This window comes from Hemicordylus capensis, chromosome 2, assembly GCF_027244095.1.
Source record: "Hemicordylus capensis ecotype Gifberg chromosome 2, rHemCap1.1.pri, whole genome shotgun sequence".
NCBI lineage: Eukaryota > Metazoa > Chordata > Lepidosauria > Squamata > Cordylidae > Hemicordylus > Hemicordylus capensis.
In genome coordinates this window covers 247,703,938-247,729,046 of record NC_069658.1, presented here as the reverse complement: position 1 = coordinate 247,729,046, position 25,109 = coordinate 247,703,938, and the positions used below count along the sequence as shown (strand labels likewise).

At 44.2% G+C, this 25,109-nt stretch overlaps 2 protein-coding genes across 4 annotated transcripts in view; both read left to right on the top strand.

Annotated features, from left to right (window-relative positions):
• Nucleotides 1-185: 185 nt before the first annotated feature.
• LOC128342660 (zinc finger protein 883-like) lies at nt 186-3,980 on the top strand. The gene has a single exon (XM_053290310.1). It carries the CDS (start codon nt 331-333, stop codon nt 1,792-1,794), a length of 1,464 nt encoding a protein of 487 aa, XP_053146285.1. The 5' UTR covers nt 186-330; the 3' UTR covers nt 1,795-3,980.
• Nucleotides 3,981-8,576: 4,596 nt separating this feature from the next.
• LOC128342672 (oocyte zinc finger protein XlCOF22-like) overlaps nt 8,577-25,109 on the top strand; it is a 30,809-nt gene continuing 14,276 nt past the window's right edge. Inside the window, exons 1-5 of one of the 3 annotated variants that reach the window (XM_053290346.1) lie at nt 8,708-8,941; nt 9,389-9,483; nt 11,656-12,102; nt 13,169-13,289; nt 14,836-17,054. In XM_053290346.1, coding sequence (XP_053146321.1) covers nt 11,692-12,102; nt 13,169-13,289; nt 14,836-15,599 — 1,296 coding nt within the window. In that variant the 5' untranslated portion in view covers nt 8,708-8,941; nt 9,389-9,483; nt 11,656-11,691 and the 3' untranslated portion in view covers nt 15,600-17,054. Of the gene's footprint in view, nt 8,687-8,707; nt 8,942-9,388; nt 9,484-11,655; nt 12,103-13,168; nt 13,290-14,835; nt 17,055-25,109 lie in introns of those variants that run through there. The other 2 variants (XM_053290345.1, XM_053290347.1) reach the window with 2 other exon arrangements.

The window sequence follows — 25,109 nt, the reverse complement described above, 5'->3', positions numbered from 1 at the left end:
GCCCTCTTACCTGCCATTACTCACCTGCCATTACTCTCACCTGCCATTACATAGGGACTGCCTTATATTGAGTCAGACTGTTGGTCCATCGAGCTCAGTGTTGTCTACACCGCCTGGCAGCGGCTCCCCAAGATGTCAGGCAGCAGTCTTTCACAGCCCTATCTGGAGATGCCGGGGATTGAACCTGAGACCTTCTGTATGCAAAGCAGGAGCTCTACCACTGAGCTATGGTGCCATCCCAATCACTGATGGGAGGATACTCTCCTTATTCTTGCAGGTGGTGAGAGACTGCGTGCGGAGGAGGATCACCCGGCAGGAAATGCTGAGGAAATGGAGCCATGTTGGGTTTTATCAGGCAAAGGGAAGCGGAACATTTCAGACTCCTTCAACCAGCGAGAAGACGCCCCTGAAAGCCAGCAGAATGGCCCTGAAAAGGGGGAGGACAATTTTCTTTATTCTCAGGAAATCCACTGGGGACTCAGTGAAGAAAGACTCCAAGAAAGAAGCCTTGCAGGTGAAACAGAAAAAACATGCATCCAGTCTGGATTAATCTTTCAGTGCCCAGCTGAATTAATTCAGGATCAGAGGACCCACATCAGAGTGAAACCATACGGCTACTTGGGCTGTGCCCAAAGCGTCTGTGATGAAAATACACGTGTTGTTCTCCAGAGGATACACACAGGAGAGAAGCCATATATATGTTCGGCATGCGGGAAAAGCTTCGGCAACCACTCAATCCTCGTTACACACGAAAGAACCCACGGCACTGAGAATGCATATCCATCTGGGGAATCAGGCCCCAAAGTGCCTTGTGGTTCTCTGCTCACTAAGGATAAAAGGATGTCTGCGAGAGAGAGACCTTACAAATGCACGGACTGTGACAAGTGCTTTGGCACCAGGGCCATCCTGATTAGCCACCAGAGGTCCCACACAGGAGAGAAACCTTACACATGCCCCGAGTGTGGGAAGTGCTTCAGCATGGCATCCGCCCTCATTCGGCACAAGAGGACCCACACAGGAGAGAGGCCCTACCAATGCTTAGAATGCGGGCGCTGCTTTGGCAACAGGTCCGGCTTCAGTACCCACGCGCGGACCCACACGGGAGAGAAGCTGTACCATTGCCTGGACTGTGGGAAAAGCTTTGGACGGCAGGCACACTTGGTCGACCACGAGAGGACCCACACGGGCGAGAAGCCGTACAAGTGCTCCGAGTGTGAGAAGTGCTTCAGCAGCCTGTCGATCCTCATTAAGCACAAGAGGACCCACACGGGAGAGAAACCATATAAATGCCCCGAGTGTGGGAAGTGCTTCAGCATGGCGTCCGCCCTCATTCGGCACAAGAGGACCCACACAGGAGAGAGGCCCTACCAATGCTTAGAATGTGGGCGCTGCTTTGGCGACCGGTCTGCCTTCAATACCCACGCGCGGACTCATACGGGAGAGAAGCTGTACCATTGCCTGGACTGCGGGAAAAGCTTTGGACGGCAGGCGCACTTGGTTGACCACAAGAGGACCCACACGGGCGAGAAGCCGTACAAGTGCTCCGAGTGCGAGAAATGCTTCAGCAGCCTTTCAATCCTCATTAAGCACAAGAGGACGCACACAGGAGAGAAGCCGTACAGATGTTCATTCTGCGGGAAAAGCTTCAGCCAGAGCTCGAGCTGTATGAAACACGAGAGGACCCACACAGGAGAGAAGCCATACAAATGCTCGTGCTGTGGGCAAAGCTTCAGTCAGAATTCCAGCTGCGTAAGGCATGAGAGAACCCACACAGGAGAGAAACTGTTTAAATGAGCCTGTTGTGAGAGGAAAAAGTTCATTCAGCAGCAACAACAAATATTTATATACTGCTTTTCAACAAAAGTTCCCAAAGTGGTTTATATAGATATAAATAAACAAACTCTTTCCCTTCTTTAAAAGCTGGGGGCAGGGTGGTGTATTGCTATCTCACTGGAGCTCCAATGCTCTGCTGCCTGAGGTGACCACCTCACGTTGCCTCATGGACGAAGGGAAGAGAGCTGGTCTTGTGGTAGCAAGCATGACTTGTCCCCTTAGCTAAGCAGGGTCCGCCCTGATTGCATATGAAAGGGAGACTCAAAGTGTGAGCACTGTAAGATATTCCCCTCGGGATGGAGCTGCTCTAGGAAGAGCATCTAGGCTCCAAGTTCCTTCCCTGGCATCTCCAGGATAGGGCTGAGAGAGATTCCTGCCTGCAACCTTGGAGAAGCTGCTGCCAGTCTGTGAAGACAATACTGAGCAAGATGGACCTATGGTCTGACTCAGTATATGGGAGCTTCCTATGTTCCTATGAAGGGCCCATCCCCAATTCAGGGCCAAACTAGATGTCCTGAGATCTGAGTCTTGGCTGTATGTCTAAACCAGTGTTCTTCATTGCAAGGCCCACAAGCCAGTGGCTGCTTCCCCTGACCCTAAGTGTGCCCCCGATTATTTATTAGGCCTAAGCAAAACTTCGGCCAAAGCCGAATAATCCACATCTCCCCCAGCACTGTTCAGAACCAACAATTACCACCACACAGTCTTCTGTACTCCTCAGCTTTTGTTCCTCCCTCCCTCCTTCCTGTCTTTCCTTCCACTAACATATTTGTATATCACCCATAACTTAAGTCTCTGGGCAGTTTACAATAAAATGCAAATTACAACAAATAAAAAGGTTAAAAAACATCACAATAATTTAAAATTTAATGTTAAAACTATTAAAACAAACAAACCAACTATTAAAACAGTATCAAATTATCTCCACAGTATCTTCACTTGCCTTTCCCCGGCCAGGGTTCCCAAATGTGGGTTTGGCGTGGTTGGGAGAAAGACATCCGAGAGAACGGTGCGCTGAGGAGAAGTGGCGGGAGGAGAAGAGGTTTATATATTTTATATATGTGTTTCTCTGTCTTTGCATCTCATCCGTGGGACACCCAAGGCAGCTAGCAGCAGCAGCAAGACTTAGAAACACTTTTAAAAAGAAGAAGTTGCAGATAAGTTTACAGAAAACCAAGAGGTGAATACATATTCAAGAATCAGTCATGCCGTAGGTTTGGCCATATGCAAACATTTTTATTTGGTGCCTAGAATCCATCAGGGAAGGAGCCTGTGAGCCAAATTAAAAGGTGCCTCTTTGCCAAGTTAGCAGGGGTATACCATATATGCTTTTGCCCTTTCTTCCTGGCTGTCAGGCAGAAGCAGACTTAATCTGCTCATTACTCTGGGAAATCCACGACTGATTTCCAGATACATATGTCAACTAAACGCAGCTGAGAATACATGCATATGATATGAAGCTGCCATATCCTGAGTCAGAATATTGGTCCATCTAACTCAAGATTGTCTACTTTGACTGGCAGCCGCTTTCTAAGATTCCGAAGAGGGATCTTGCCCAGCTCTACTTTGTGTTACTATGGATTAAAGCTGGGATCTTTTATGTACAAGGTATGTGCGCTACCACTGAGCTGCACTCCCTCGCTGAAAGCAAGAGCTTGCACAAACTGGCAAGTTCATGGTGTTGATAAAGAAGTGTTTAATCCAGGCCCACAAATAAGTGTATAAAAGTTTGGTTCAGGCTCCTAAACAGAATGTAAGGCCAGTAGGCCAGAATGAAATTGTTTGAGTCAAGGATGTGAGGCCCATCAGCCAAGAGGTAAAAATACCAGAGCCTGACAGGAGACAATGTATGTGACAAGGGTCACGAGACAAATCCCCCACTCAATAGAAAAGAAAAATAGCTGGCACCAGGAGATACTGATAAGGAGTAGGGTCAGCAGAAAGGCCAAACAGTAACTCATGTCCAAGGCTCTAATTGGCACCACGGGAAAACATATGTTTCACCACAAATGATGTGTGTCGATGGATGTACTGACTTGCTTTTAACCTATATAAACTGACAACTGTGTGCCCTGAGTGCGCAGTGCTTGTCAGAATTCTGGCTTGTACTCTGCCTTCATGATTGTGAATAAAAGCTAATTTGAGCACCACCCTCGTTGTGTTGACTTGTAAAAAGGGAATTTCTCTGTCAGGCAACGAGCTCTATTGCGGGAACCTTGTCTAATCCTCTAGTTCGGTTAGACACCCCATTCTCTGTCAATTTGATGGAAGGATGATCGCAAGGGGGTGAATTCAACAGGAGGGCAAGGTTCCAGAGGATTTTCCCGCAACAGTGTATACTGTGCAGGGATCTGAAATGGTGTCCTCCTGCTATTGTTGGACTATAGTTCTGATCATTCCCAGTAATGATGGCCAGTAGGGACATAGGAAACTGCCATATACCGAGTCAGACCATTGGTCTATCTAGCTCAGTATTGTCTTCACAGACTGGCAGCGGCTTCTCCAAGGTTGCAGGCAGGAATCTCTCTCAGCCCTACCTTGGAGAAGCCAGGGAGAGAACTTGGAACCTTCTGCTCCAGTAGCCATCCCAGTAGCCAGGGATGAAGGGACCTGTAGGCCATCATCTGCAGGAGGGCTTCTGTTTGAGAACCCTGATGTAGGGCCTGGCAGAGTCAGCTGTGTTCGTTTCCATATGTTCCACAGGGGAAACCAGTATTTTTAAGTCAGATCAATGGGACCTCTTTCCACTCCTTTTAACAGGGTGACTCTTACCTATGACCCCATGTGCTGTGAATTTGTTTTGTATCTGACAGCACAAAAGGGTTTTGTCAGCATAAAGGGGTGCCTATACTTTGAGTGGCCACCATCTTGAATCAACATGGCAGAGCTGCAAAATAAAATAAAATAAAATAAAATAAATAATTTAAAAATGGAGAGATTCCTTAGGCCCTCCCCTTCATGTGCAGTGAATTTGGTTTGTATCAGACTGTCAACACAAGAGTTACCAAGGGGTGTTGCTTGTACTTTGAGTGGACACCATGGCAGCTAACCAAAAAACAAACACCAAACCCAAACCACTGCGGATCCCCTAGGGCTCTCTCTTATGTGCTGTGCATTTGGTTTGTATCTAATTGTAAACACAAAAGTGTTTAGCGTGGAACACACAGCACACACACAAACAAGGCGATCTCCTAAGCCTTATGAACATAAGAACAGCTCTGCTGGATCAGGCCCAAGAAGGCCCATCTAGTCCAGCATCCTGTTTCACACAGTGGCCAACCAGATGCCGCTGGAAGCCTACAGGCAGGAGTTGAGGGCATGCCCTCTCTCCTGCTGTTACTCCCCTGCAACTGGTACTCAGAGGCATCCTTCCTTTGAGGCAGGAGGTGGCCTATAGCCCTCCGACTAGTAGCCATTCATAGACCTCTCCTCCATTAAGTTATCCGAATCCCTCTTAAAGAAAGCAGGCTAAAAAATACAAATGCCTGTTCCTCTTACCCCTGAGCAAATAGGGTTGGTTCGTTTGGGGGTGCATCTAATCAGGAAAATGATACAGGGAGAGAGGATTAAACCACTCCAGATGTTGCATCACTCACTGGATCAAAGCATAATTAACCTATGGAATTCTCTGCCACCAAGATGACAGCCAACAGCCTGGATGGCTCTAAGAGGGGTTTCGATAAATTCATGGAGGAGAGGTTTATGAATGGCTACTAGTTTGAGAGCTATAGGCCACCTCCAGCCTCAGAGGCAGGATACCTCTGAATGCCATTTGCAGGGGAGTAACAGTAGGAGAGAGGGCATGCCCTCAGCTCTTGTCTGTGGGCTTCCTAGAGGCACCTGTTGGGCCACTGCGGAACAAGATGCTGGAATAGATGGGCCTTGGGCTGTTCTTATGTTCTTCTAAATTAGCAGCTCCACCCAACACTACATTTATTAAACAAAAAAATTGATGGGGGGATCTGTTATAGATCCCTTAGAGTAATGTGCAGTATGGCCCTTAGACATATTTATGTGGAAGGAATTGCCACTGAGTTCAGCAGAACCTCCTTCATTTGAAGTATGCGGCAATCTAAAAAAAGTGCCAATCTAAATAAGGAACAGGGGAAAGCACCTTTGCCCAATGTCTAAAATGCCTGCAAAATTTAGGATTTCCCTCCAGAGAGTATACAGGGAGTACAGCAGGATTTCCTCCAGACAATCTGTGTCATAAATGCTTGAATTGTTTTCACTTTGTTTTGAAGTTCTGTTTGAAGTATACAAAATTAGGCTCTCGTTTTGGATCTGCAAAGAAACCTGAAAACGTGTAAAATAAAAATAAAAAGGTTCAAAATAAAATGTGGGCAAGAGTGTAAATGAGAAGTCTGTTCTTTTTATATGCATTTTTATCCCATCTGTTTTCCAGGGAAGGTCAGGGTGGCATATACAGGGAGTTAGCCCAGTGTTCTTCATTGCAAGGCCCGTGAGCCCCCATCAACCCTAAGTATGTCTCCCTAATTACTTATTAGGCCTTTGCAAAGTTTTGTCCAAAGCCAAATAGTCCACACAGCCCCCCTAGGACCACATGGAGGTGACAATTCCCACCACGCAGGGCTGTATTTCTCCCAGTGCCACTGGCCTCCTTTCGGAGCCCTCTCAAGCCCCAGCCGCCACCTTGGAAGGCACGCATGGAATGCTGGGAACAGAATTATTTATTATTTATTACATGTATAAACCACCCTATCCAGAGGCTCTGGGCGGAGTACAATGGTAGTGTTCTTCATTGCAAGGCCCGTAAGCCAGTGGCAGCTCCCGTCAACCCTAACTGGGGCTCTCTAACTACTTGTTTATTAGGTCTCTGTGAAGCTTCAGCCAAAGCTGGCTATTCCACACAGCCCCTTGGCATTGCACTGAGGCAACTATTCCCACCATGCAGTACTTTCCCAGGCACTGGTGGTGGGGCTCCTTTAAGAGAAATGGAACCCTCTCAAGCCCCAGGGCCATCTTAGAAGGCATGCACATGGAGTGCTGTGTAGATCTTTCCAGCACTTCCCCAGAGGGCTCTCTGGGGAAACCTTGGGAAGGACTACATAAGAACAGAGGAAGCTGCCATATATTGAGTCCGACCATTGGTCTATCTAGCTCAGTATTGTCTACCCAGACTGGCAGCGGCTTCTCCAAGGTTGCAGGCAGGCATCTCTCTCAGCCCTATCTTAGGGAAGCCAGGGAGGGAACTTGGAACCTTCTGCTCTTCCCAGAGCGGCTCCATCCCCTGAGGGGTAATATCTGACAGTGCTCACACTTCTAGTCTCCCATTCATATGCAACCAGGATGGACCCTGCTTAGCTAAGGGGACAAGTCATGCTTGCTACCATAATGATGTATAGCCTGAACCACAGTAACGCCATTTGCTTTTAGGATCATGCATGTGGCACATAAAGAGCGGGGCGGGGCTGTGGAGTACTATTTTATTAGGAGCTGTTATCCTTGCTGTAACGGCCATGCAAGCAGGAAAGCTTGGGCATACGCTTAGGTGGTCAGTGGAGGAGTACTGACTGTGAAGATGATTGGGGGGAGGGGAAACCTATTTCTTCTGTCTTATCTACATGGTTGGGGGACTGAGCTCATCTTTTCTTGAGAAACGAAACTTATTTCTTATCTTCTCTGTATAAATACGCTGCCACGTCAAAGAGCAGGCGTTCTGGAGTTTGAGCGTGAGCAGACCAGAACCTCTGCTTACCATGGAGCAAATAAAAAGCCTTTTGAACCCTTTCTCATCTGGTGAAGTCTTTGGCTCGCTGACCCAGAAAAGAGCCACATTTGGGGTGGTACATCAAGACCAGCTCTCCTCTCTACAATTCCCAACACTCCATGCACACCTTCCAAGTTTCTGTATGTTTATATTACAAATATTATAAAGAACAAAAACATTAATAATCAATTTTAATCCATAATAATAATCATCTTAGTCCATTAAGATTTATTTACTTGAGTAACAGTCATAATTGAGATTAACGGAACTTACTGCCAAGTAAATGAGATTTTGTTAAAAAGAGGATTTGAATCAGAAGTTGTATCCCCTTTAAATGAATCTTTCACACATTACCCTTCCCTCTCCTGTCTTGAATCAGTTTTCATAATCACTACAGGATATACTTTTTGACTGTAAAAACCCTACATTGCCTGTCATGCAGCTCTGAAAGGCACAAAAACCCTGACAGGGGAAAAACAAACATGGCAAGCACAAACTATTTGGTTGCACTTTGCATATGCTCACAAATTATCTTGTCTTGAGACACACATGGTAGTACAATTCATCTAAAGCGAGTTGTGTTACAGCTCTGGCCAAAGACCTTGGGAATTGTAGTTTGGGATGGGGAAGAAAGGCTGAAGCTCTCAGCTGCAACAAAGTCAAATTTCTGCAGAAGGAAGCGGGGGGCGTGCCCAGTGTCTCCCACCCCCTAATATTAAGGGGGATTGAGTTCAACAAATCTAGTGAATGGATACCCTTTAAAGAGCTAAAACTAAAAGAGTCCAGACTCCTAGGCAAGCTTGAGTGTGGGGGGAAAGAACAGGATCGTGGAGACCCCTGAACAGGAGTTTTCCTAGCTGACCATCGCTGGAAACCGAATGCTGGGACGAGGCGGACCTGGAAAAAACAGCTATGTTACCTAAGTTCTTCTCTTATGTGACTGCTCAAAGGGGTTAAGGCGAGCGAGCGTTAATTCTTAGAGAGGCAGGAAGTGTTCAATCGTAGGAAAGCAGCACACTGAAAAAAGCCACTTCCTGTTCCGGTTCCCGTGGGAAAGCGGCCTTTGAAATTTCCCACGCGCATCATCAAGGGCTAGAAGGAGCTTTTCGGTGAAGGAAGCAGGCAAGTTGAATAGGGCTCTGGGAGAGGAGAGGTGGCGCCCTTAAGAGCTTCAGGACAGGCAAAATATCAGCTGGAGGAACTCTCTTTTGACATAGTGCTTGTAGACGCTTCACTGGTTGAATGTCTACCTGTCGTGCAGCGGGAGAGAAGTTAAAACAAATCAAAAGCTGCTTAAAACGGGGAGAAAGGGGTGGGTGTTGTAGGTGGCACAAGCCCCGACAGGAGCAGAGAGGGGATGAGGCAAGAAGGAACAGGGTAATGGATTATTGCTTCTTTTCTTCATCATCCTCATCATCATCATTAATAACAATAATAGTAACATTATATTTTTCTAATTTTTAAAATGCCCAGCTGACTCTCAGCATGCAAATCATCATAATAAAATTCCATTATGTTGAATGAAGTGGTAGAATTTTGGACAACTTGCACCACTTTAAGCTGTATGTATATATTTTTAAATGCTCCCTCACATTTAAAGAAAAATAATATACCTTTTATAATAACTGGCCCTCACAAAGTAGCATTCAAAATTTAAAGTTCAACAAAATTCAAGCAAAAGAAGCATTATGTTGTATTTGGAAGCTTCCATGATGTTCGTGTGTGTGCATGTGTGGAACATACCATATACAATACTGCCATATATAATGTACTTTTGTATTATAATGGTAATATTGAGTCAGACCATTGGTCCATCTATCTCAGCATTGTCTACACTCCAAGGTTTCAGACAAGAGTCTATTGCAGCCTTTCCTGGAGATGCCAGGGATTGAATCTGGGATCTTCTGCATGCAAAGCAGGTACTCTACCACTGAGCTATAGTCTCTTGCAAAAGGAATATATGTGTGAAACTGCCTTATCCTGTTTGAGACTATTGGTCCATTTAACCCAGTGCTGTCTACTCTGGGGTCTTCCCCAGGTCTTGAGGCGGGGGAGGGATGCTTACCTCTGCCCTTTTAACCTGGAGATGTCAGCAGTGGTCCCTCTTAATTTTTTTCCATCTCTGTGTGGAATAAGTTTTGTTCTGGGCAGCAGTATTAAGGCAATGTGCACGCACATGTACTCATGTGGGGCAGTGTTCCCTCTAACAGGGATTCTCAGATGTTGTTGACTACAACTCCCAGAATCCCCAAGCAAAAGCCATTGCAGCTGAGGATTCTGGGAGTTGTAGTCAACAACATCTGGGAATCCCTGTTAGAAGGAACACTGGAGTGGGGCCTTCCTGATTCAACCTGAGCGGGTTCTAAAATGAACTGAGTGGACATCTAGAAACTTGTGAGCACATGCATGTGCGCACGCCTTAGAGGGAAGAGTGGATGTCAGGGATTGAGCCTAGGACCTTCTGTATAGAAAGCAGGTGTTCTACCACAAGAATATCCCCCAACACACCCCATGAAACATATTATTTTACTGTCCTGTGTTGAATTTTTCTAAGGGACAAACATGGTGATGGGTGCTTCTTTTCCTGTCTGCTGTAAAGAAGCAAATCTGAGACAAAGAGTAATTACTTTGAAAACTGGCGGGGAGGTGGTGGATGGCAAGAACCCAAGAGGAATGAGGAGAGGGGGATGCTGGGAGAGGAAAGAAGTAACAGGTTATCAAACCTTTCTGTACATTATGCAGAACAAGGCAGTAGAATTTTAGACTGGCCCACCTGCTTCATGTTGCAAATGGTGTGTGTATGAGAAGATCATGTTTTAAACATCCCCCAATTAAGAAAACTTGTTTTTCATAGGATTATTATTATTTTGAAATTGCTTTAGATCAGGGTTGTTATTTTTCCAGAAAACTTTTGCATTGGAAAATTTTCTAGGGAAACTAGGAAAAAAACCTCTGAAAAAAATTTCCATTGCAAATTTTTCCCATTTACATTACATTCTCAGAAAATTTTATTGCGCAGGTTTTCCTAATGCCCTAAATAGGTTATGATCTGATTTGGCATGCTGTTTGACCTATATACAAAACTCTATACTACCTTCCTATTTATAAATCGATAAAACATATCCATACTCACAAACTTCCTAGGGGTAATAAATTGAAAAACATTAATTATAACTTTGAAATTGCCAAGCTTGCCTCATATTGCATTAGTATCCATCCATTCATTGTTAATAACTTATTTTATGAAACAATGAATTTTTAGAAATTCAGATTTATGCACAGAAAAATAAAATATGGGAATGCGGGGGCTGGGAGATTTTCCATGGTTCAACCTCTGATCTCTGCTTTAGTACTGAATCAGTCCATTTAAATACAAATTCTTACATACAGTCAAATATGTTTGATATCTAATGTATTATTACAGAGCTATAAAATCTAGGTATAGATTTCTCCCTTCCTATTTTTGTTATCAGCTCTTTCAGTCATGAGATTGTGCGACTAGGCCAACTTTCCCTCTGCAATTTGGAAATGTATGATCAGTAATGTTCTTGCATTTGTTTTGTTCCAAAAGACTGCAGGTATTTCTAAATTCTTGTTACCATTTTTAAATTTGCTGTGGTGATTGGCAGACTGTATCTTATATGAATTTGTATGAAATCTTGACCATCATATTGAATATAAAAACAGGACTTGACAAATCCCCGGTTCCAAGGAGCAGAGATGCCTAGACTAAGAATATTCAGGGACTTAAGATTTAATTAAAAAGATTTAATAAAATATTTTTGTCCCAATCAGCCCAGTTTCTGTTCCAAGTGTGTTACTTGTAAAAGGGATAAAGAGGAGTCCGTTTATCCTCCCCCTTCACTTTGTCCATTGCTAAATCCCGTAATTTGGCCAAGTGTCCATTGCCTAGTTCTGACATTTTGGGGCTGGCTCCTAGATCCAAAGAAAACTTGTCAAGGCCCATTTTAAAACTCTCCCTCCATGTAGAAAGCTAGTGTTTGAGGGAGAAAGCGTTATTCCCTCTCCACCACTCAGAAAGTGGTGACTCTCAATTCTATATGATGTTTTTGTTCTCCTTTTGAGAGTAGAGCTGTCACCTCACTCGGCATCTTAGTGGAGAGAGGATGGCCCACCTCCTGCCAGATCTTTGCAGAGAAAGCCAACTGACTGACAGCAATCCATGGGCCAATGACAAAGCAGACTGCTTGAAAGTGAAGGAGGAGGTCCTGGATGAGGAGACCACCACCTCTGAGATTCAGCGCCAGCACTTCCGTCACCTTGGTTACCAGGAGGCCGAGGGACCTCGAGAAATTTGCAATCGTCTCTGGGAACTTTGTAATCTGTGGCTCAAACCAGAGAGACACACGAAAGAGCAGATTCTGGAGCTGGTGGTTCTGGAGCAGTTCATGGCCATCCTCCCACCAGAAATCCATAGCTGGATCCAAGATGTGGACCCTGAGAACTGCTCCCAGGCAGTGGCCCTGGCTGAAGACTTCCTGATGAGGCACCAAGAAGATGAAAGGCAGGAAGAACAGGTGAGGGCATCTGATGCGGGAGCAATTGCTCTGGACGTGTTAGCAGAATTGAGTGGCAAAGCTTTTCCTCAACTGTGCCTTTTCAGGTTGTGGGTGAGATGCTCCAATCTTAAATGCTTTAAAGTACAACAAAAGGCTCCCAGCATGTAGAAAACTAGTATGCAAGGCTACAATGGGGAGTTCTTTCTAGCATGTTGGCTTGCTGTAAAACTGTTTCCTTTTGGAATGCTGCTTGAAGCATAGTACCATGTTTGATGCAGTGTGGTGTAAATGCCTTTGCAGCATTGGTTCTAAAAAAGTAAACTCATTTACAAATACACACATACACAAAAACATACTTAACTAGAAAATACACATACCTTAGGTGGACATAAGAACAGCTCTGCTGGATCAAGCCCAAGGCCTATCTAGTCCAGTCTCCTGTTTCCCATAGTGGCCCACCAGATGCCTCTGAGAAGCCCACAGGCAACAGGCGAGGACATGCCCTCTCTTCTGCTGTTGCCTCCCTGCAACTGGTATTGAGAGGCATTGTGCCTCTGAGCTTTGGTTTTATTCAGAATCCTGATACTCCTCTGGAAGATTCAGAAAGTAGAGCAAACTTCGAATCTGGTCTTTATTTTACCTTATTTATTGTATTTATATACCACCCGATATATGATCTCTGGGCAGTTCACAATTAAAACTCAACAATAATTAAAACCTAAAATCATATAAAACAAATTGAAACAACCATCAGCAAAACTTTTAACACATTTTGAGAGAAATAATAATCTAGCAGGGGTAGCCAACCTGAGGCTCTCCAGCTGTGGTTGGACTACATCTCCCATCTTGCAATAACTTGCAGTAGGGGTGATGGGAGTTGTAGTCCATCAAATGGCTGGAGAGCTACCCCGATCTAAAGCCTACATTTTCTTGAAGGACCTCAAGGACGGTGTTTCTGGGTGTTGCCGCCCTGCTGAATATCACAGTTGATATTTGCAGTTTCATAGGCTCCTCCCTTGACCAGTATATCTTTCTATCTCATCCTGGTGTTGTCCACATTATGGAACCTGGGCTGCCATTTCAGCTGCTGGGGCCGTTCAAAGAGGAGGAAGCTCATTTTCCTGAGGCTGAAGAAGCTTCATCCGATTCCTGGCAGCAAGTGATCTTAGGGGAGATCAAGGAGGAGGACGATGATGCCTTGCTGGGTAAGGACTTCTCTTGCATGAGTTATGGAGTGCTCTGAAATTCCTACAACAAATTTAGCAACCTCCATGCAAGTAAAAAACTAGCATATTCAAGGAGACAGGTTCCATCCCTGCTGCGCTAGTTTTCTACTTGCAGTGAATGTATAAAAAGTTGTAGGGAAACATTGAAAAATATCTTTTGCCTGAATAGAAGGTGACTGAGCTTAAAATAAACCCCTTAAACAATACCTGTATAACCTGTATTTACCTGAAAGAAAGGAAACTCTAAATTTAAGATGACTTCCCAGTTTCTCCCATCAAAGAACTTGGAAAAAACCTAGTTAAGAGAGCTGGTCTTGTGGTAGCAAGCATGACTTGTCCCCTTAGCTAAGCAGGGTCCACCCAGGTTGTATATGAAAGGGAGACTAGAAGTGTAAGCTCTGTAAGATGCTCCTCTTAGGGGATGGAGCCTCTCTGGGAAGAGCATCTAGGTTCCAAGTCCCCTCCCTGGCAGCATCTCCAAGATAGGGATGAGAGAGATTACCTGCCTACAACCTTGGATAAGCCACTACCAGTCTGTGTAGACAACTCTGAGCAAGATGGACCTCAGTATATGGCAGTTTCCTATGTTCCTAGTCTTGGATCCAGGTAAATACAGTATAATTCCTCTGTCTTCAGTCTGAACAACTCACAGTCTATTCTGTTGCCTTATACCTGTTCCATCTCAATCCAGTACTTGTGTGGACTTACACACTTTGTGTAAGTTGATGTGCTCTGTCTCCTGGCTCAGGGAGTGAATGAAGAGAATGGGTCCTAGCTTTGCATGTTTTGCATGTGAAAGGTTCACTCTCCAGCAACTCCAGTTAGAAGGTGCTTAAGTACCAGGGATGGGAGAGATCTTATTTATTTATCATATTTATATACTTGCTGACAGGTGCATCCCCAGGCGGTGAACATAACTTAAAATACAAGGATAAAACAGGATAAAATGATTAAAACAATTTCATGATATAAAACAAGCCATTTACAATCAATCGATTAAATGCCTGAGAAAGCAGGTTTGTCTTAAAGGTCTTTTTTGAAAAACAGCCAGTGAGGGATCTTACAAAGGACATTACTGTCAAGAGTAGACAATATTGAGCTAGGTGGGGATGGGGCCATGGCTCAGTAGAAGAGCATCTACTTTGCATGCAGAAGGTTCCAAGTTCAGCCTGGCGGCATCTCTAGGTAGGGCTGGGAAAGACTCCTGCCTGAAATCTTAGAGAAGCTGCTGCCAGTCAGTGTAGTGCAGGCCTGCTCAACTTGGGGCCCCCAGCTGTCTTTGACTACAATTCCTATAATCCCCAGCCACAGTGGCCAATAGCCAGGGATTATGGGAGTTGTAGGCCAACATCTTCAGGAGGGCTGAAATTGAGCAGCCCTGGTGGAGACAATACCGAACTAGTTGGACCAAGTGTCTGACTCGGCATAAAACAGCTTCCTTTGTTCCTATGACCAAGAGTCTGTCTCTGTATAAGAGTGTCTGTATAAGACAGCTTCCAATGTTGTGCTTTGGATTCTTGGACAGGTGATGAGAGGGTGTATGGGGAGGAGCCAGAACGTTCTGGGGAACTGAGACTGCATGGGACATTGTTGGGAAGAACCGAACTGAACGTTTCCCACAATCCCGAGCTGGGGGAAGCCTCCAAGAGCCAGCCAGGCGGCTGCCATGGGAAGGAAAAGGAAAAATTAATTTGCAGTACGCAGGGGTACCAGCAAGTCAAGGGAGCAGCAGGCCAGCCAAGAATCCAAGATGAGCGGTTGAAAAAATGCCCGGAATGTGGCAAAGGCTTTGTGTGGAGATCCGAACTTATTGAACACCAGAGATCCCACACGGGAGAGAGACCCTATTCATGCTCGTACTGCGGGAAAAGCTTCAGCCGCAAATCATACATCATTAAGCATGAGAGGATACACACAGGGGAGAAACCTTACATCTGCTCCCACTGTGGGAAAGGCTTCATTTCCAAGTCGGACCTTATTAAACACGAGAGAACCCACACAGGAGAGAAGCCCTACATCTGCTCGGACTGCGGGAGAAGCTTCAGTAGGAAGCAGTTCCTTGTCACTCACCGGAGGACGCACACGGGGGAGAAACCCTACAAATGCTCCGAGTGCGGAAAGAGCTTCAGTCAGCGGACGTGTCTGGTCATCCACGAGAGGGCCCACACCGGAGAGAAACCGTTCAAATGTTTGGTTTGTGGGAAGAGCTTTGGCCGGAGGGACATCCTCATGACGCATCAGAAGCTGCACAACAGAGAGAAGGCATACCAGTGTGCTGACTGGTTGTGAACTGGTTGTTTGTAGCAAGCATGTATGCTTTGAGTTTGAGGGCGGCTTCACACGGCTGGCGGCAAGTCTGGTTGCCACAAACCACCCGTTCCTGGTGAGCACACGCTTCCAGCATGAGCCACGAGTTCCAGTCCTGGCAGGTCATGCAAACCCGCCCATGTCTGGTTCCTTAGCCACCCTTCCCTTTGCCACCTGACATCTGTACCCAAGATTTGAAGTTGGGTGCCATGTTCATTTTTTTTCATCTGTGTGCGGAATGAGTTTTGTTCTGGGAGGCAGTATCAAGGCATTGTGTAAATATGTGCATTCAGAGTTGGGCCTTCCTGATTCAACCTGAGCAGGATCTAAAACCAGGGAGCCAGCGTGGTGTCGTGGCTAGAGTGCCAGACTAGGACCGGGGAGACCCAAGTTCAAATCCCCATTCAGCCATGAAACTAGCTGGGTGACTCTGGGCCAGTCACTCTCTCTCAGCCTAGCCTACTTCACAGGGTTGTTGTTGTGAAGAGAAATCCAAGTATGTAGTACACCGCTCTGGGCTCCTTGGAGGAAGAGTGGGATATAAAATGTAAAAAAATAAAAAATAAAATAAAATAAAAACTAACTGAATGGACATCAGAAAACATGTGAGCGTGCGCATACACACATACCTTAGGGCAGGCCTGCTCAACTTAGGCCCCCAGCTGTTTTTGGACTACAACTTGCATCATCCCCAGCCACAGTGGCTAATAGCCAGGGATTGTGGGAGTTGTGGGCCAACATCTGCAAGAGGGCCGAAGTTGAGCAGCCCTGCCTTAGAGGGAACACTGGTTGGGTGGCGGAAGGAAGGGCATCTGGACATTAGCGGGTTTGCACAATGTGACAGGATGAACTCATGGCTCAGGCTAGGAGTGCATGCACACTAGGAACTGGTGGTTTGCAGCAACCACTCTGTAACTGTATATATTTGAGAAGTACATTAAAAAGCAAAGCTGAGAGTACAGGAAAAGAACTTGAATGGTGTAAAACCACAGGGCCCCTTCACATCTAACGCTATTCAGTCTCAGATGCTTTTAAGTGAATATCCAGACATGTAATGTGTGAATGAAGCACACCCTTGTACCAGACAGATAATGCTGATCAGAGAGCCAAGCCTGGCTGCATTTCCCTGATGAATTTTCTGTTTACATACATCAGTCAAGAAGTTTCTCACAAGCCCTAAAAAATAAGAGTCAAACCCTGTTTTTTTAGATTGTATGCCTGGGCCATAAACTCTCTTTTAGTATTGTACAGCATCTAGTGTTCCTTTCAAGCCCTTGATAGAAAATAAATAAAGGAATAGGTGTGTGTGTGTGTGTTCTTTCTGAGGAGTGTGGGGCAGATGACAATTAGAAAGCATTGATTTATTTTTATTATTATTAAATGTTTATTTAAATGTTGATATAGTGGAACAAAATAAAAAAACAATTTTACCACCTATCAGTACACAATTTCCAGAGTGCATACTCTATGCAGGAATCCTTCCCAATCCTCACCCCACCCCACAATACATAGAAATGTTTTTTTTTAAAGAAATTTTAAGAAATGTTTATATCCCCATAGTAGACAGAATGACATACAAACTAAGTGTACTAACCAATATCAAGTCTGTGAACCAAACTGGACATTCAGAGCATAGGCTCAAAAATTTGGCCACTTGTCCCCCCCCAAGACACTTTCTCCTGGGCTGCGAAGCCTTCTGTTGTCCAGCCTTCAGTGTCTGAGAGTGATGCTCCTTTCCAGTGTCAAATGATTTAGCTACAAGGAAGGCTGTGTGTACCCATCCTATTAACCCACACTTCAGCCAACCTTCTCATGGCCTAATTCCCAACCATATAAAACTCTGGAATTGTAAGGAACAGGAAGAATTAAATGAATTGTCTTCATTGCTTCTATCCGAAAGGGCTGGATGACTTTGCAGGACCAGAACAGGTGAGTTGTGTTAGTTCCTGGAAAGCTGATGATTTAATTTCCAGGCTCTCTGTGTGATTTATTGTTACAAGCTTACAACTACCGTGCAGAGTATTATTATTTTATTTATTATTTATTCGATTTCTATACTGCCCTTCCAAAAATGGCTCAGGGCAGTTTACAGAGAAATAATTAAGATGGATCCCTGTCCCCGAAGGGCTCACAATCTAAAAAGAAACATAAGATAGACACCAGCAACTGTCACTGGAGGTACTGTGCTGGGGGTGGATAGGGCCAGGTACTCCCCCCCTGCTAAATAAAGAGAATCACCATGTTAAAAGGTGCCTCTTTGCCAAGTTAGCAGAGGTTAGGAGTAGAGTAGCAGGGGTTAGGAGGAGTAGGGCAGTGCTCTCCTCCTGCTCTCTCATAGTGGTTTAAGGTTGAAGGCCAATGCTTTGCTTGAGCCCTGTTGGGGTTTATGAATATTTAGCAAAGTGCCAAAAGAAGCTACCCACTCCAGTTACAGAGCAGAGTGCAGAGTGGTTGCTGTTATTTAAAGAACATGTATGTATATAGTTGTACAATCTAAACTAAATCGATGTATTGGTGAAGTACATTTGAGATAGGAAAGACCTAGTCCTATTTAACAGCTACATAATGAATAGGTAGGGAGAGAGAGATGTCTCCATCTGTTCTCTAAGAGGAAAGGATGAGGACTGACTCACTTCAGGAAGTACTGGAGGAGTCAAGGCAGGGGTCATAGAGCAGAGGCAAGCAGGGACAGGTAAGGAGACTCTCACTAACTACCTCTACTCTCAGTGCCCCTAGTGGTCCTTAGGATAGTTGGTGCAAAAGGTCAATGCACTGGAACTCCGTCTCCAACAAGTCCACCAATTGAGTTTGTGGCTGAGATCAGAGTTGAGCCCAGAGACTGCTTTCCAGCTCACGATCTGCGGGCGAGCGTTTGTAGATTTCAGCATGTCTGCATGCTAAAGATTCATGGACAAAGGGAGCCGGCTAGGGAGAAGGCTAGACTGCAACTTACTCCCTGGTGTGCTAGCTTTCACCATGCAAGGCATTTTTGTATGCAATGGAGAAACATTCCAGCATGTCATCCTTTACCCGCAGGCTGAAGCACTACAACCTAGGAAAGGTTTTACTACTTGTATTTGGCTTGACTGCTTGCATAAACTGAGCCTGGATTTTCTGATCCTGGGTAGTGACCTGCCTGGCCTTTATGTGTTCCCACTTTGGCCTGCAGCTCCAGCAGGGGTTCCCAAACTTTGGGTCTCCCAAAGGTTATAGGATTATACCACCCATTATCCGTTACCACAATGGCCAGGACATTGTGACAGGGGAGGATGAGAGTTGTAGTCCAATAACCTCTGGGGGGGGCCAAGATTGGGGACCTCAGCTCTACAGCAGTTCCTCTGATTAGGTTTGATCTGGTTTCTAGCTGAGCTGAAAAATCAGAGTTGGGTGTGTTTGTCATAAAAGGGGAGGGCTGAAAATTAGGGGTAAAGCACAGGAACACAGGAAGCTGCTTTTTATGGAGTCAGCCCATTGGTCCATCTAGCTCAGTATTTACACAGACTGGCAGCGGCTTCTCCAAGGTTGCAGGCAGGAGTCTTTCTCGGCCCTATCTTGGAAATGCCAGGGAGGGGACTTGGAACCTAGATGCTCTTCCCAGAATGGCTCCATCCCCTGAGGGGAATATCTTACAGTGCTCAGACTTCTAATCTCCCTTTCATATGCAACCTGGGTGGACCCTGCTTAGCTAAGGGGACAAGTCATGCTTGCTACCACAAGACCAGCTCTCCTCTCCTTATATACCTTTCTCCCATACAAATATTTTGTATGCTTATTCTATCCATATTTACCCATTAAGCAGTGCAAGACCAGGTCCGCACTGCATGTAGAATGTTCCAGGTTGGATCCCTTGTGTCTCCATATAAGGCTGGGAAATACCCATCTGAAACTTTGCAGAACTGCTGCCAGTCAGTGAATACTAGGGATTTCCACCCTTGGGCTGCCAGATGGTGCTGGGCTATAATTGCCATCATCTGGTGCCACAATGGCAAATACCATTGTGACTGGGGATGATGGGAGTTGTAGTCCAACAACATCTGAGGACCTAAGCCCCTGAGGTAGACATTTGGGATGAAGGGTCCGACTCAGTAGCAGGCAGCTTCTAGAATGAGAATAAATACAGCTCACCACTGTGAAGCTGATGACCAATGAGCTGTCTGCTCTCAGTCCGAGTTCTCAAGGTCCCTGCTTCTTAACCATCAGTTCATCTCCTGGTTAGGTTTACCACACACACACAGGCCTCCTCCCTGACGGGTCGCCCAACCTGCTGCTCTCCCCAGCCAGGCCAGCAACTTCACCTCTTTGGCTCGAGGCAGGGCCTCTGCATGCTGGCAGTCTCCCACTCATTCTCTATGACTACAAACATTTAACAGCTTTTCAGCTGGAGGTTTCATGGTGGTTTCCACAGAAAGATAAATAATAAGAGGTTTCCCTGTCTCCAAAGGGTTCACAACCCCAAAAAACACACAAGGTAACACCATCATCAGCCACTGAAGGGATGCTGTGCTGGGTCTGGATAGGGCCAGTTGCTCTAAATCAGGCCTGCTCAGCTTCAGCCCTCTGACAGATGTTGGCCTACAACTCCCATCATACTCCTGGGTATTGGCCACTATGGCTGGGGATTATGGAAGTTGTAGTCCAAAAATAGCTGGCAGTGCGGGGGGGGGGGGGGAGCTGAGCAGGCCTGCTACTAAATAGAAGAGATTTGCCTCTTTAAAAGGTGCCTTTTTACTCAGCAGGGGTCACTGCTGAGTAAAGTTAGTTACCTAATTGCTAACCTAGTTAGTACTTAATAAGTAACTTAGTTACATAAGTTACTAAGTTAGTTAGCTAACTGCTAATGTGCTAACGGCCCACAAGAAGGAAGCAAACTTAACTTGCTGGGCCCACCTATTTATGCTCCTGCATCACATGGCTCTGCAACTTGCCACTCAAGCAGAACCTCCCCTCTCATTTCCCCATTGGATGGATTGTTAAGTAGGATGCTGGCAGGGGAAGGAGACAGGAAGAAAAGCTGCTCATTAGAGCAAAGTGTTCTGAATGAACAAAATGTTCCAGCTGCTCCACAGAACTTCAGACACCACAACAAATGCAAGAAAAAGTTGTTTGGTCTCCAAAATAGTCTCTTTTCCTCCTAATGCAAAAAAAAAAAGAAAGAAAGAAAGAAAAGAAAAAAAGGGCCACTTGGTCCTCCAAATAGTCGCATGTCCTCTATAAAAATGCCTAGTTGGCAACCCCATACCTGACACCTCTAGGCTGGGAAAGACTCCTGTCTGAAACCTTGGAGAGCTGCTGCCAGTAAGTGTAGACCAGGGCTGCACAACATCAGCCTTCCTGCAGATGTTAGATTACAACTCCCATATAATCCCTGAAATCTGAACTGAACATGAGAAGAGATCTGCTGGATCAGGCCCAAAGTCCATCTAGTCCAGCATCCTGTTTCACACAGTGGCCCACCAGGTGCCGCTGGGAAGCCCATAGGCAGGGGATGAGATCATGCCCCTTCTCCTGCTGTTACTACCCTGCAACTGGTGCTCGGAGACATCCTGCCTCTGAGGTTGGAGGTGGCCTATAGCCCTCCGACTAGTAGCCGTTGATAGACCTCTCCTCCATGAAGTTATCCAAACCCCTCTTAAAGCCATCCAGGTTGTTGGCTGTCACTACATCTTGTGGCAGAGAATTCCAGAAGTTGATTATGCGATATGTGAAAAAGTACTTCCATTTGTTGGTCCTAGATTTCCTGGCAATGAAATTTCATGGGATGACCCTTGGTTCTAGTGTTGTGTGAGAGGGAAAAGAATTTCTCTCTCTCCACTTTCTCCACACCATGCATGATTTTATAGACCTCTATCATGTCTCCCCATAGTCGTCTTTTTTCTAAACTATAAAGCCCCAGGTGTTGTAGCCTTGCCTCATAAGAAAGGTGCTCTAGGCCCCTGGTCATCTTTGTTGCCCTCTTCTGCACCTTTTCCAGTTCTACAATGTCCTTCTTTCGATGTGGTAACCAGAATTGTATGAAGTACTCCAGGTGTGGCCGCATCATAGTTTTGTATAAGGGCATTATAATAATAGCATTGGTTTCATGGTATGGATCTTTCTTGCTAGTTGCTGTAGATCAATCAGCTCTCCAAGGAACAGCTATATCCGTGATTTAAAAGTTGCAATTTATTAGAGCTATCAAAACAATATATTCGGAGCAATGTGCTAAAATTATCATAAATGGGGAAGTTTCAAATAATTGTAAAATTCAAAAAGGAACTAGACAGGGTTGTCCGCTTTCTCCATTACTTTTTATATGAGTTCTTGAAGTGCTTTGTAGAAATATTAGAGAAGATGATCAATTACAAGGACCAAAAGTAGGTAAACAGGAGCATAAACTTAGAGCCTTCACAGATGATGTGGTTTTTTCCCTGGAAAATCTGTTAGAAAAGGTTGGAAGGCTTTTGCAAAAAATAGAACAATTTGGCCAACTGGCTAGGTTTTATATTAATAAAAACAAAACTAAGGTGTTGACAAAAAATATGGATCAGAAACTAAACGATAAATTTTATGAGATAAGTGAATTGAAAGTGGAGAAGAACATTAAATATTTGGGTGTCGGGTTGACAAACAAAAACTTTTTATTGTTTTCAAATAACTATGTTTTAAAATATGGAATACAGTGAGAACTGATTTGCAAAGATGGTCTAGAATGAACTTATCTTTAATGGGAAGAATTTTGGTGGTGAAGATGAATGTCTTACCTAAGATGTTATTTCTTTTTCAGACTATTCCTATAATTAATACATTAACCTGTTTCAAGCAATGGCAAAAGGACATAACTACATTTGTTTGGCAAGGGAAAAGACCGAGAAATAAATTTAAGAATTTAAAAGATGCAAAAGAAAGAGGTGGTCTTACCCTGCCAGATTTAAGGTTGTATTTTGATGCTGTTTGTTTGACATGGTTGAAGGAATGGATAACATTAAGAAATCCCAGAATACTTGACCTGGAAGGATTTGACAGAAGGTTTGGCTGGCATTCATATTTGTGGTATGATAAAGTCAAAGTACATAAAGACTTTCTTAATCTTTATGTGAGAAGGAGTCTGATGGGAATATGGGTAAAATATAAAGAATGGTTGGAGTGTAAAACTCCATTATGGGTATCCCCGATCGAGGATTTGGCACGTAAAGAGATAAGCATGCAATCTAAATGGGGTACTTATAGGGATCTGTTATGTTTTCAAGAGAAGGGCTGTAAATTAAAAAATTTGAGTGAAGTATAAAGTATGGTTAGTAATTGGTTTCAGTATCATCAGCTAAATGAAATTTATAAAAAGGACCTTAAGGTTGGGTTTGTAGATCAAATTTCAAGATTTGAGAAGGATATGTGTGAAAACAATGAAAGAATAGTCTCTAAGATGTATAAGTTGTTGCTTTTGGAGGAGACAAGAGATGAAGTGGTCAAAACGACAATGATAAAATGGGCTCAAGATGTAGGTCACAATATAGATATGGCTGCTTGGGAAAAATTATGGAAAACGGATTTAAGATCTACTGCATGTTATACCTTAAAAGAAAATTATTATAAGATGATGTATAGGTGGTTTTTGACACCAAAAAAATTAGCATTGATGTATAAAAATGTTTCAAACAAATGTTTGAAATGTGGAGAATGTGAAGGAAATTTTCTACATATGTGGTGGTCATGCAGGAGGGCAAAGGCCTTTTGGGATATGATATATAATGAACTGAATAAAATTCTCAAAATGACATTTTTCAAAAGTCCTTCCTGCTGGGAATAATTCAAGAAGAGCGTCTAAAAAGATATTTAACATTTTTTATGTATGCAACCACAGCGTCCAGGATAGTTTATGCGCAGAAGTGGAAAGACACTAAAATGCCCTCAAAAGAAGACTGGTTGATAAAAATTTTGGAATATGCTGAGATGGCAAAGCTTACAACATTTATAAGAGATGATAATTTCAAATGCTTTAAAGAAGATTGGGAACCTTTTTTCCTTTATTTAAAGAATAATTTTCCCAATATGGACTTCTCGGTAGGGTTTGAAATATAGTAATAGGAGCAGGTTGGGGTGGGTAAAAATTGAGCAGTAAGTATTGAATGCAGTTTGAATATTTTGAATTATTATAGCAGTGGCCTATATGTATAGTTATTGTGAACCGTGCAGATAGGTGAGCTGGAAGTCAACATTTATTTATGTGTAGAGTTAGGAAATGAATGTAATTGAATGTAAAAGTTATTGTAAAACCTAACAAAAATTTAAAATGCAAAAAAAGAAAGAAAGAAAGAAAAAGGTGCAGATCTATATATAGCAGCATCATGTGGGCATAATTAGCATTTCTTGGCTATGAAGGGGTTAAAGTGCTGGAGTCAGTTCTAGAGAAACAATGTCTAAGTAGGAGTCTATGGTTGCTAAAGTCACTTCCTTCCGGCTCCTGTGGGGAAAGTCACCTTTGAACATTCCAAGCTTGCTATCTGTATGAGGGGCTTCAGTCTTAAAGGCTTTCTGAGAGACTTCTGGTTCCTAATTGCAGTTGGAAACTTGGCAGAAACCTCCATGCGTGGAGCAAAAGTGCTGGAAATGTATAGGAATTTGATGTAAAAACTTCAAATCAGATAGAGTTGAGGCTTGCTTGAGAAACCTTGTTACTGTAAATGCTCTGCAATAACCTTACATAGGAAGCCACCTTATAGCAAATCAGACCATTGGTCCATCTAGCTCAGTATTGTCTATACAGATTGGCAGCAGCTTCTCCCAAGGTTATAGGCAGGAGACCCTATCTGGAGATGCCAGGGAGGGAGCATGGAACCTTCTGCACGCAAGTGTAACTGGGTTCTGAAGGGCCCAAACAGCAATGGAATTTTGCAAGAGAGCATTAACCATCCCCTAGGCTCAAACTATCATACTTTGGACACATTATGCAAAGACCCACCTCCCTTGAGAAGTCCATAATGCTGGGAAAGGTTGAAGGCAAGAGAAGAGGACGACCAGCAGCAAGGTGGATGGCCTCGATTAGGACAGCAATGAATGCACCACTGAGAGACCTTAAAGGCCAAGAAGAAGACAGATAATCCTGGAGAGAATCTATCTATGTGGTCGCTAAGAGTCGACACCGACTTGACAGCACTTAATGCTGTGCCGTGCTTTAGAAGCCTCATCCTGTATTTAAAAAACAGAAAACAAACTAAACCATGTTTTAAAATGTGTGTGTGTGTGTGTGTGTGTGTGTTGGGGTTACTTTGCCTTTCAGGATTGTGTATCAGGCATAAATGATTGCTTGGAGATTATTTCTTATTAAAGGAACTCAAGGTTTTCCAATGCAATTGATCATTGTTAGATTCAGGACATAAAACTATCCAAAAACAGCATTTTGTTTCTATTGTGAGCGCCTTGGGGCAGAGAGCTGTTTTCTTGTGTGTTACTCAGTAAAGCCCCATACATTTACCATATGTAAATATTATTATTTATAAAGCAGTGTGGTGTCATGGT

Bases quoted from the DNA above. Each gene is read 5' to 3' on its own strand.
- LOC128342660 (XM_053290310.1), top strand. From the start codon at position 331: ATGGAGCCATGTTGGGTTTTATCAGGCAAAGGGAAGCGGAACATTTCA.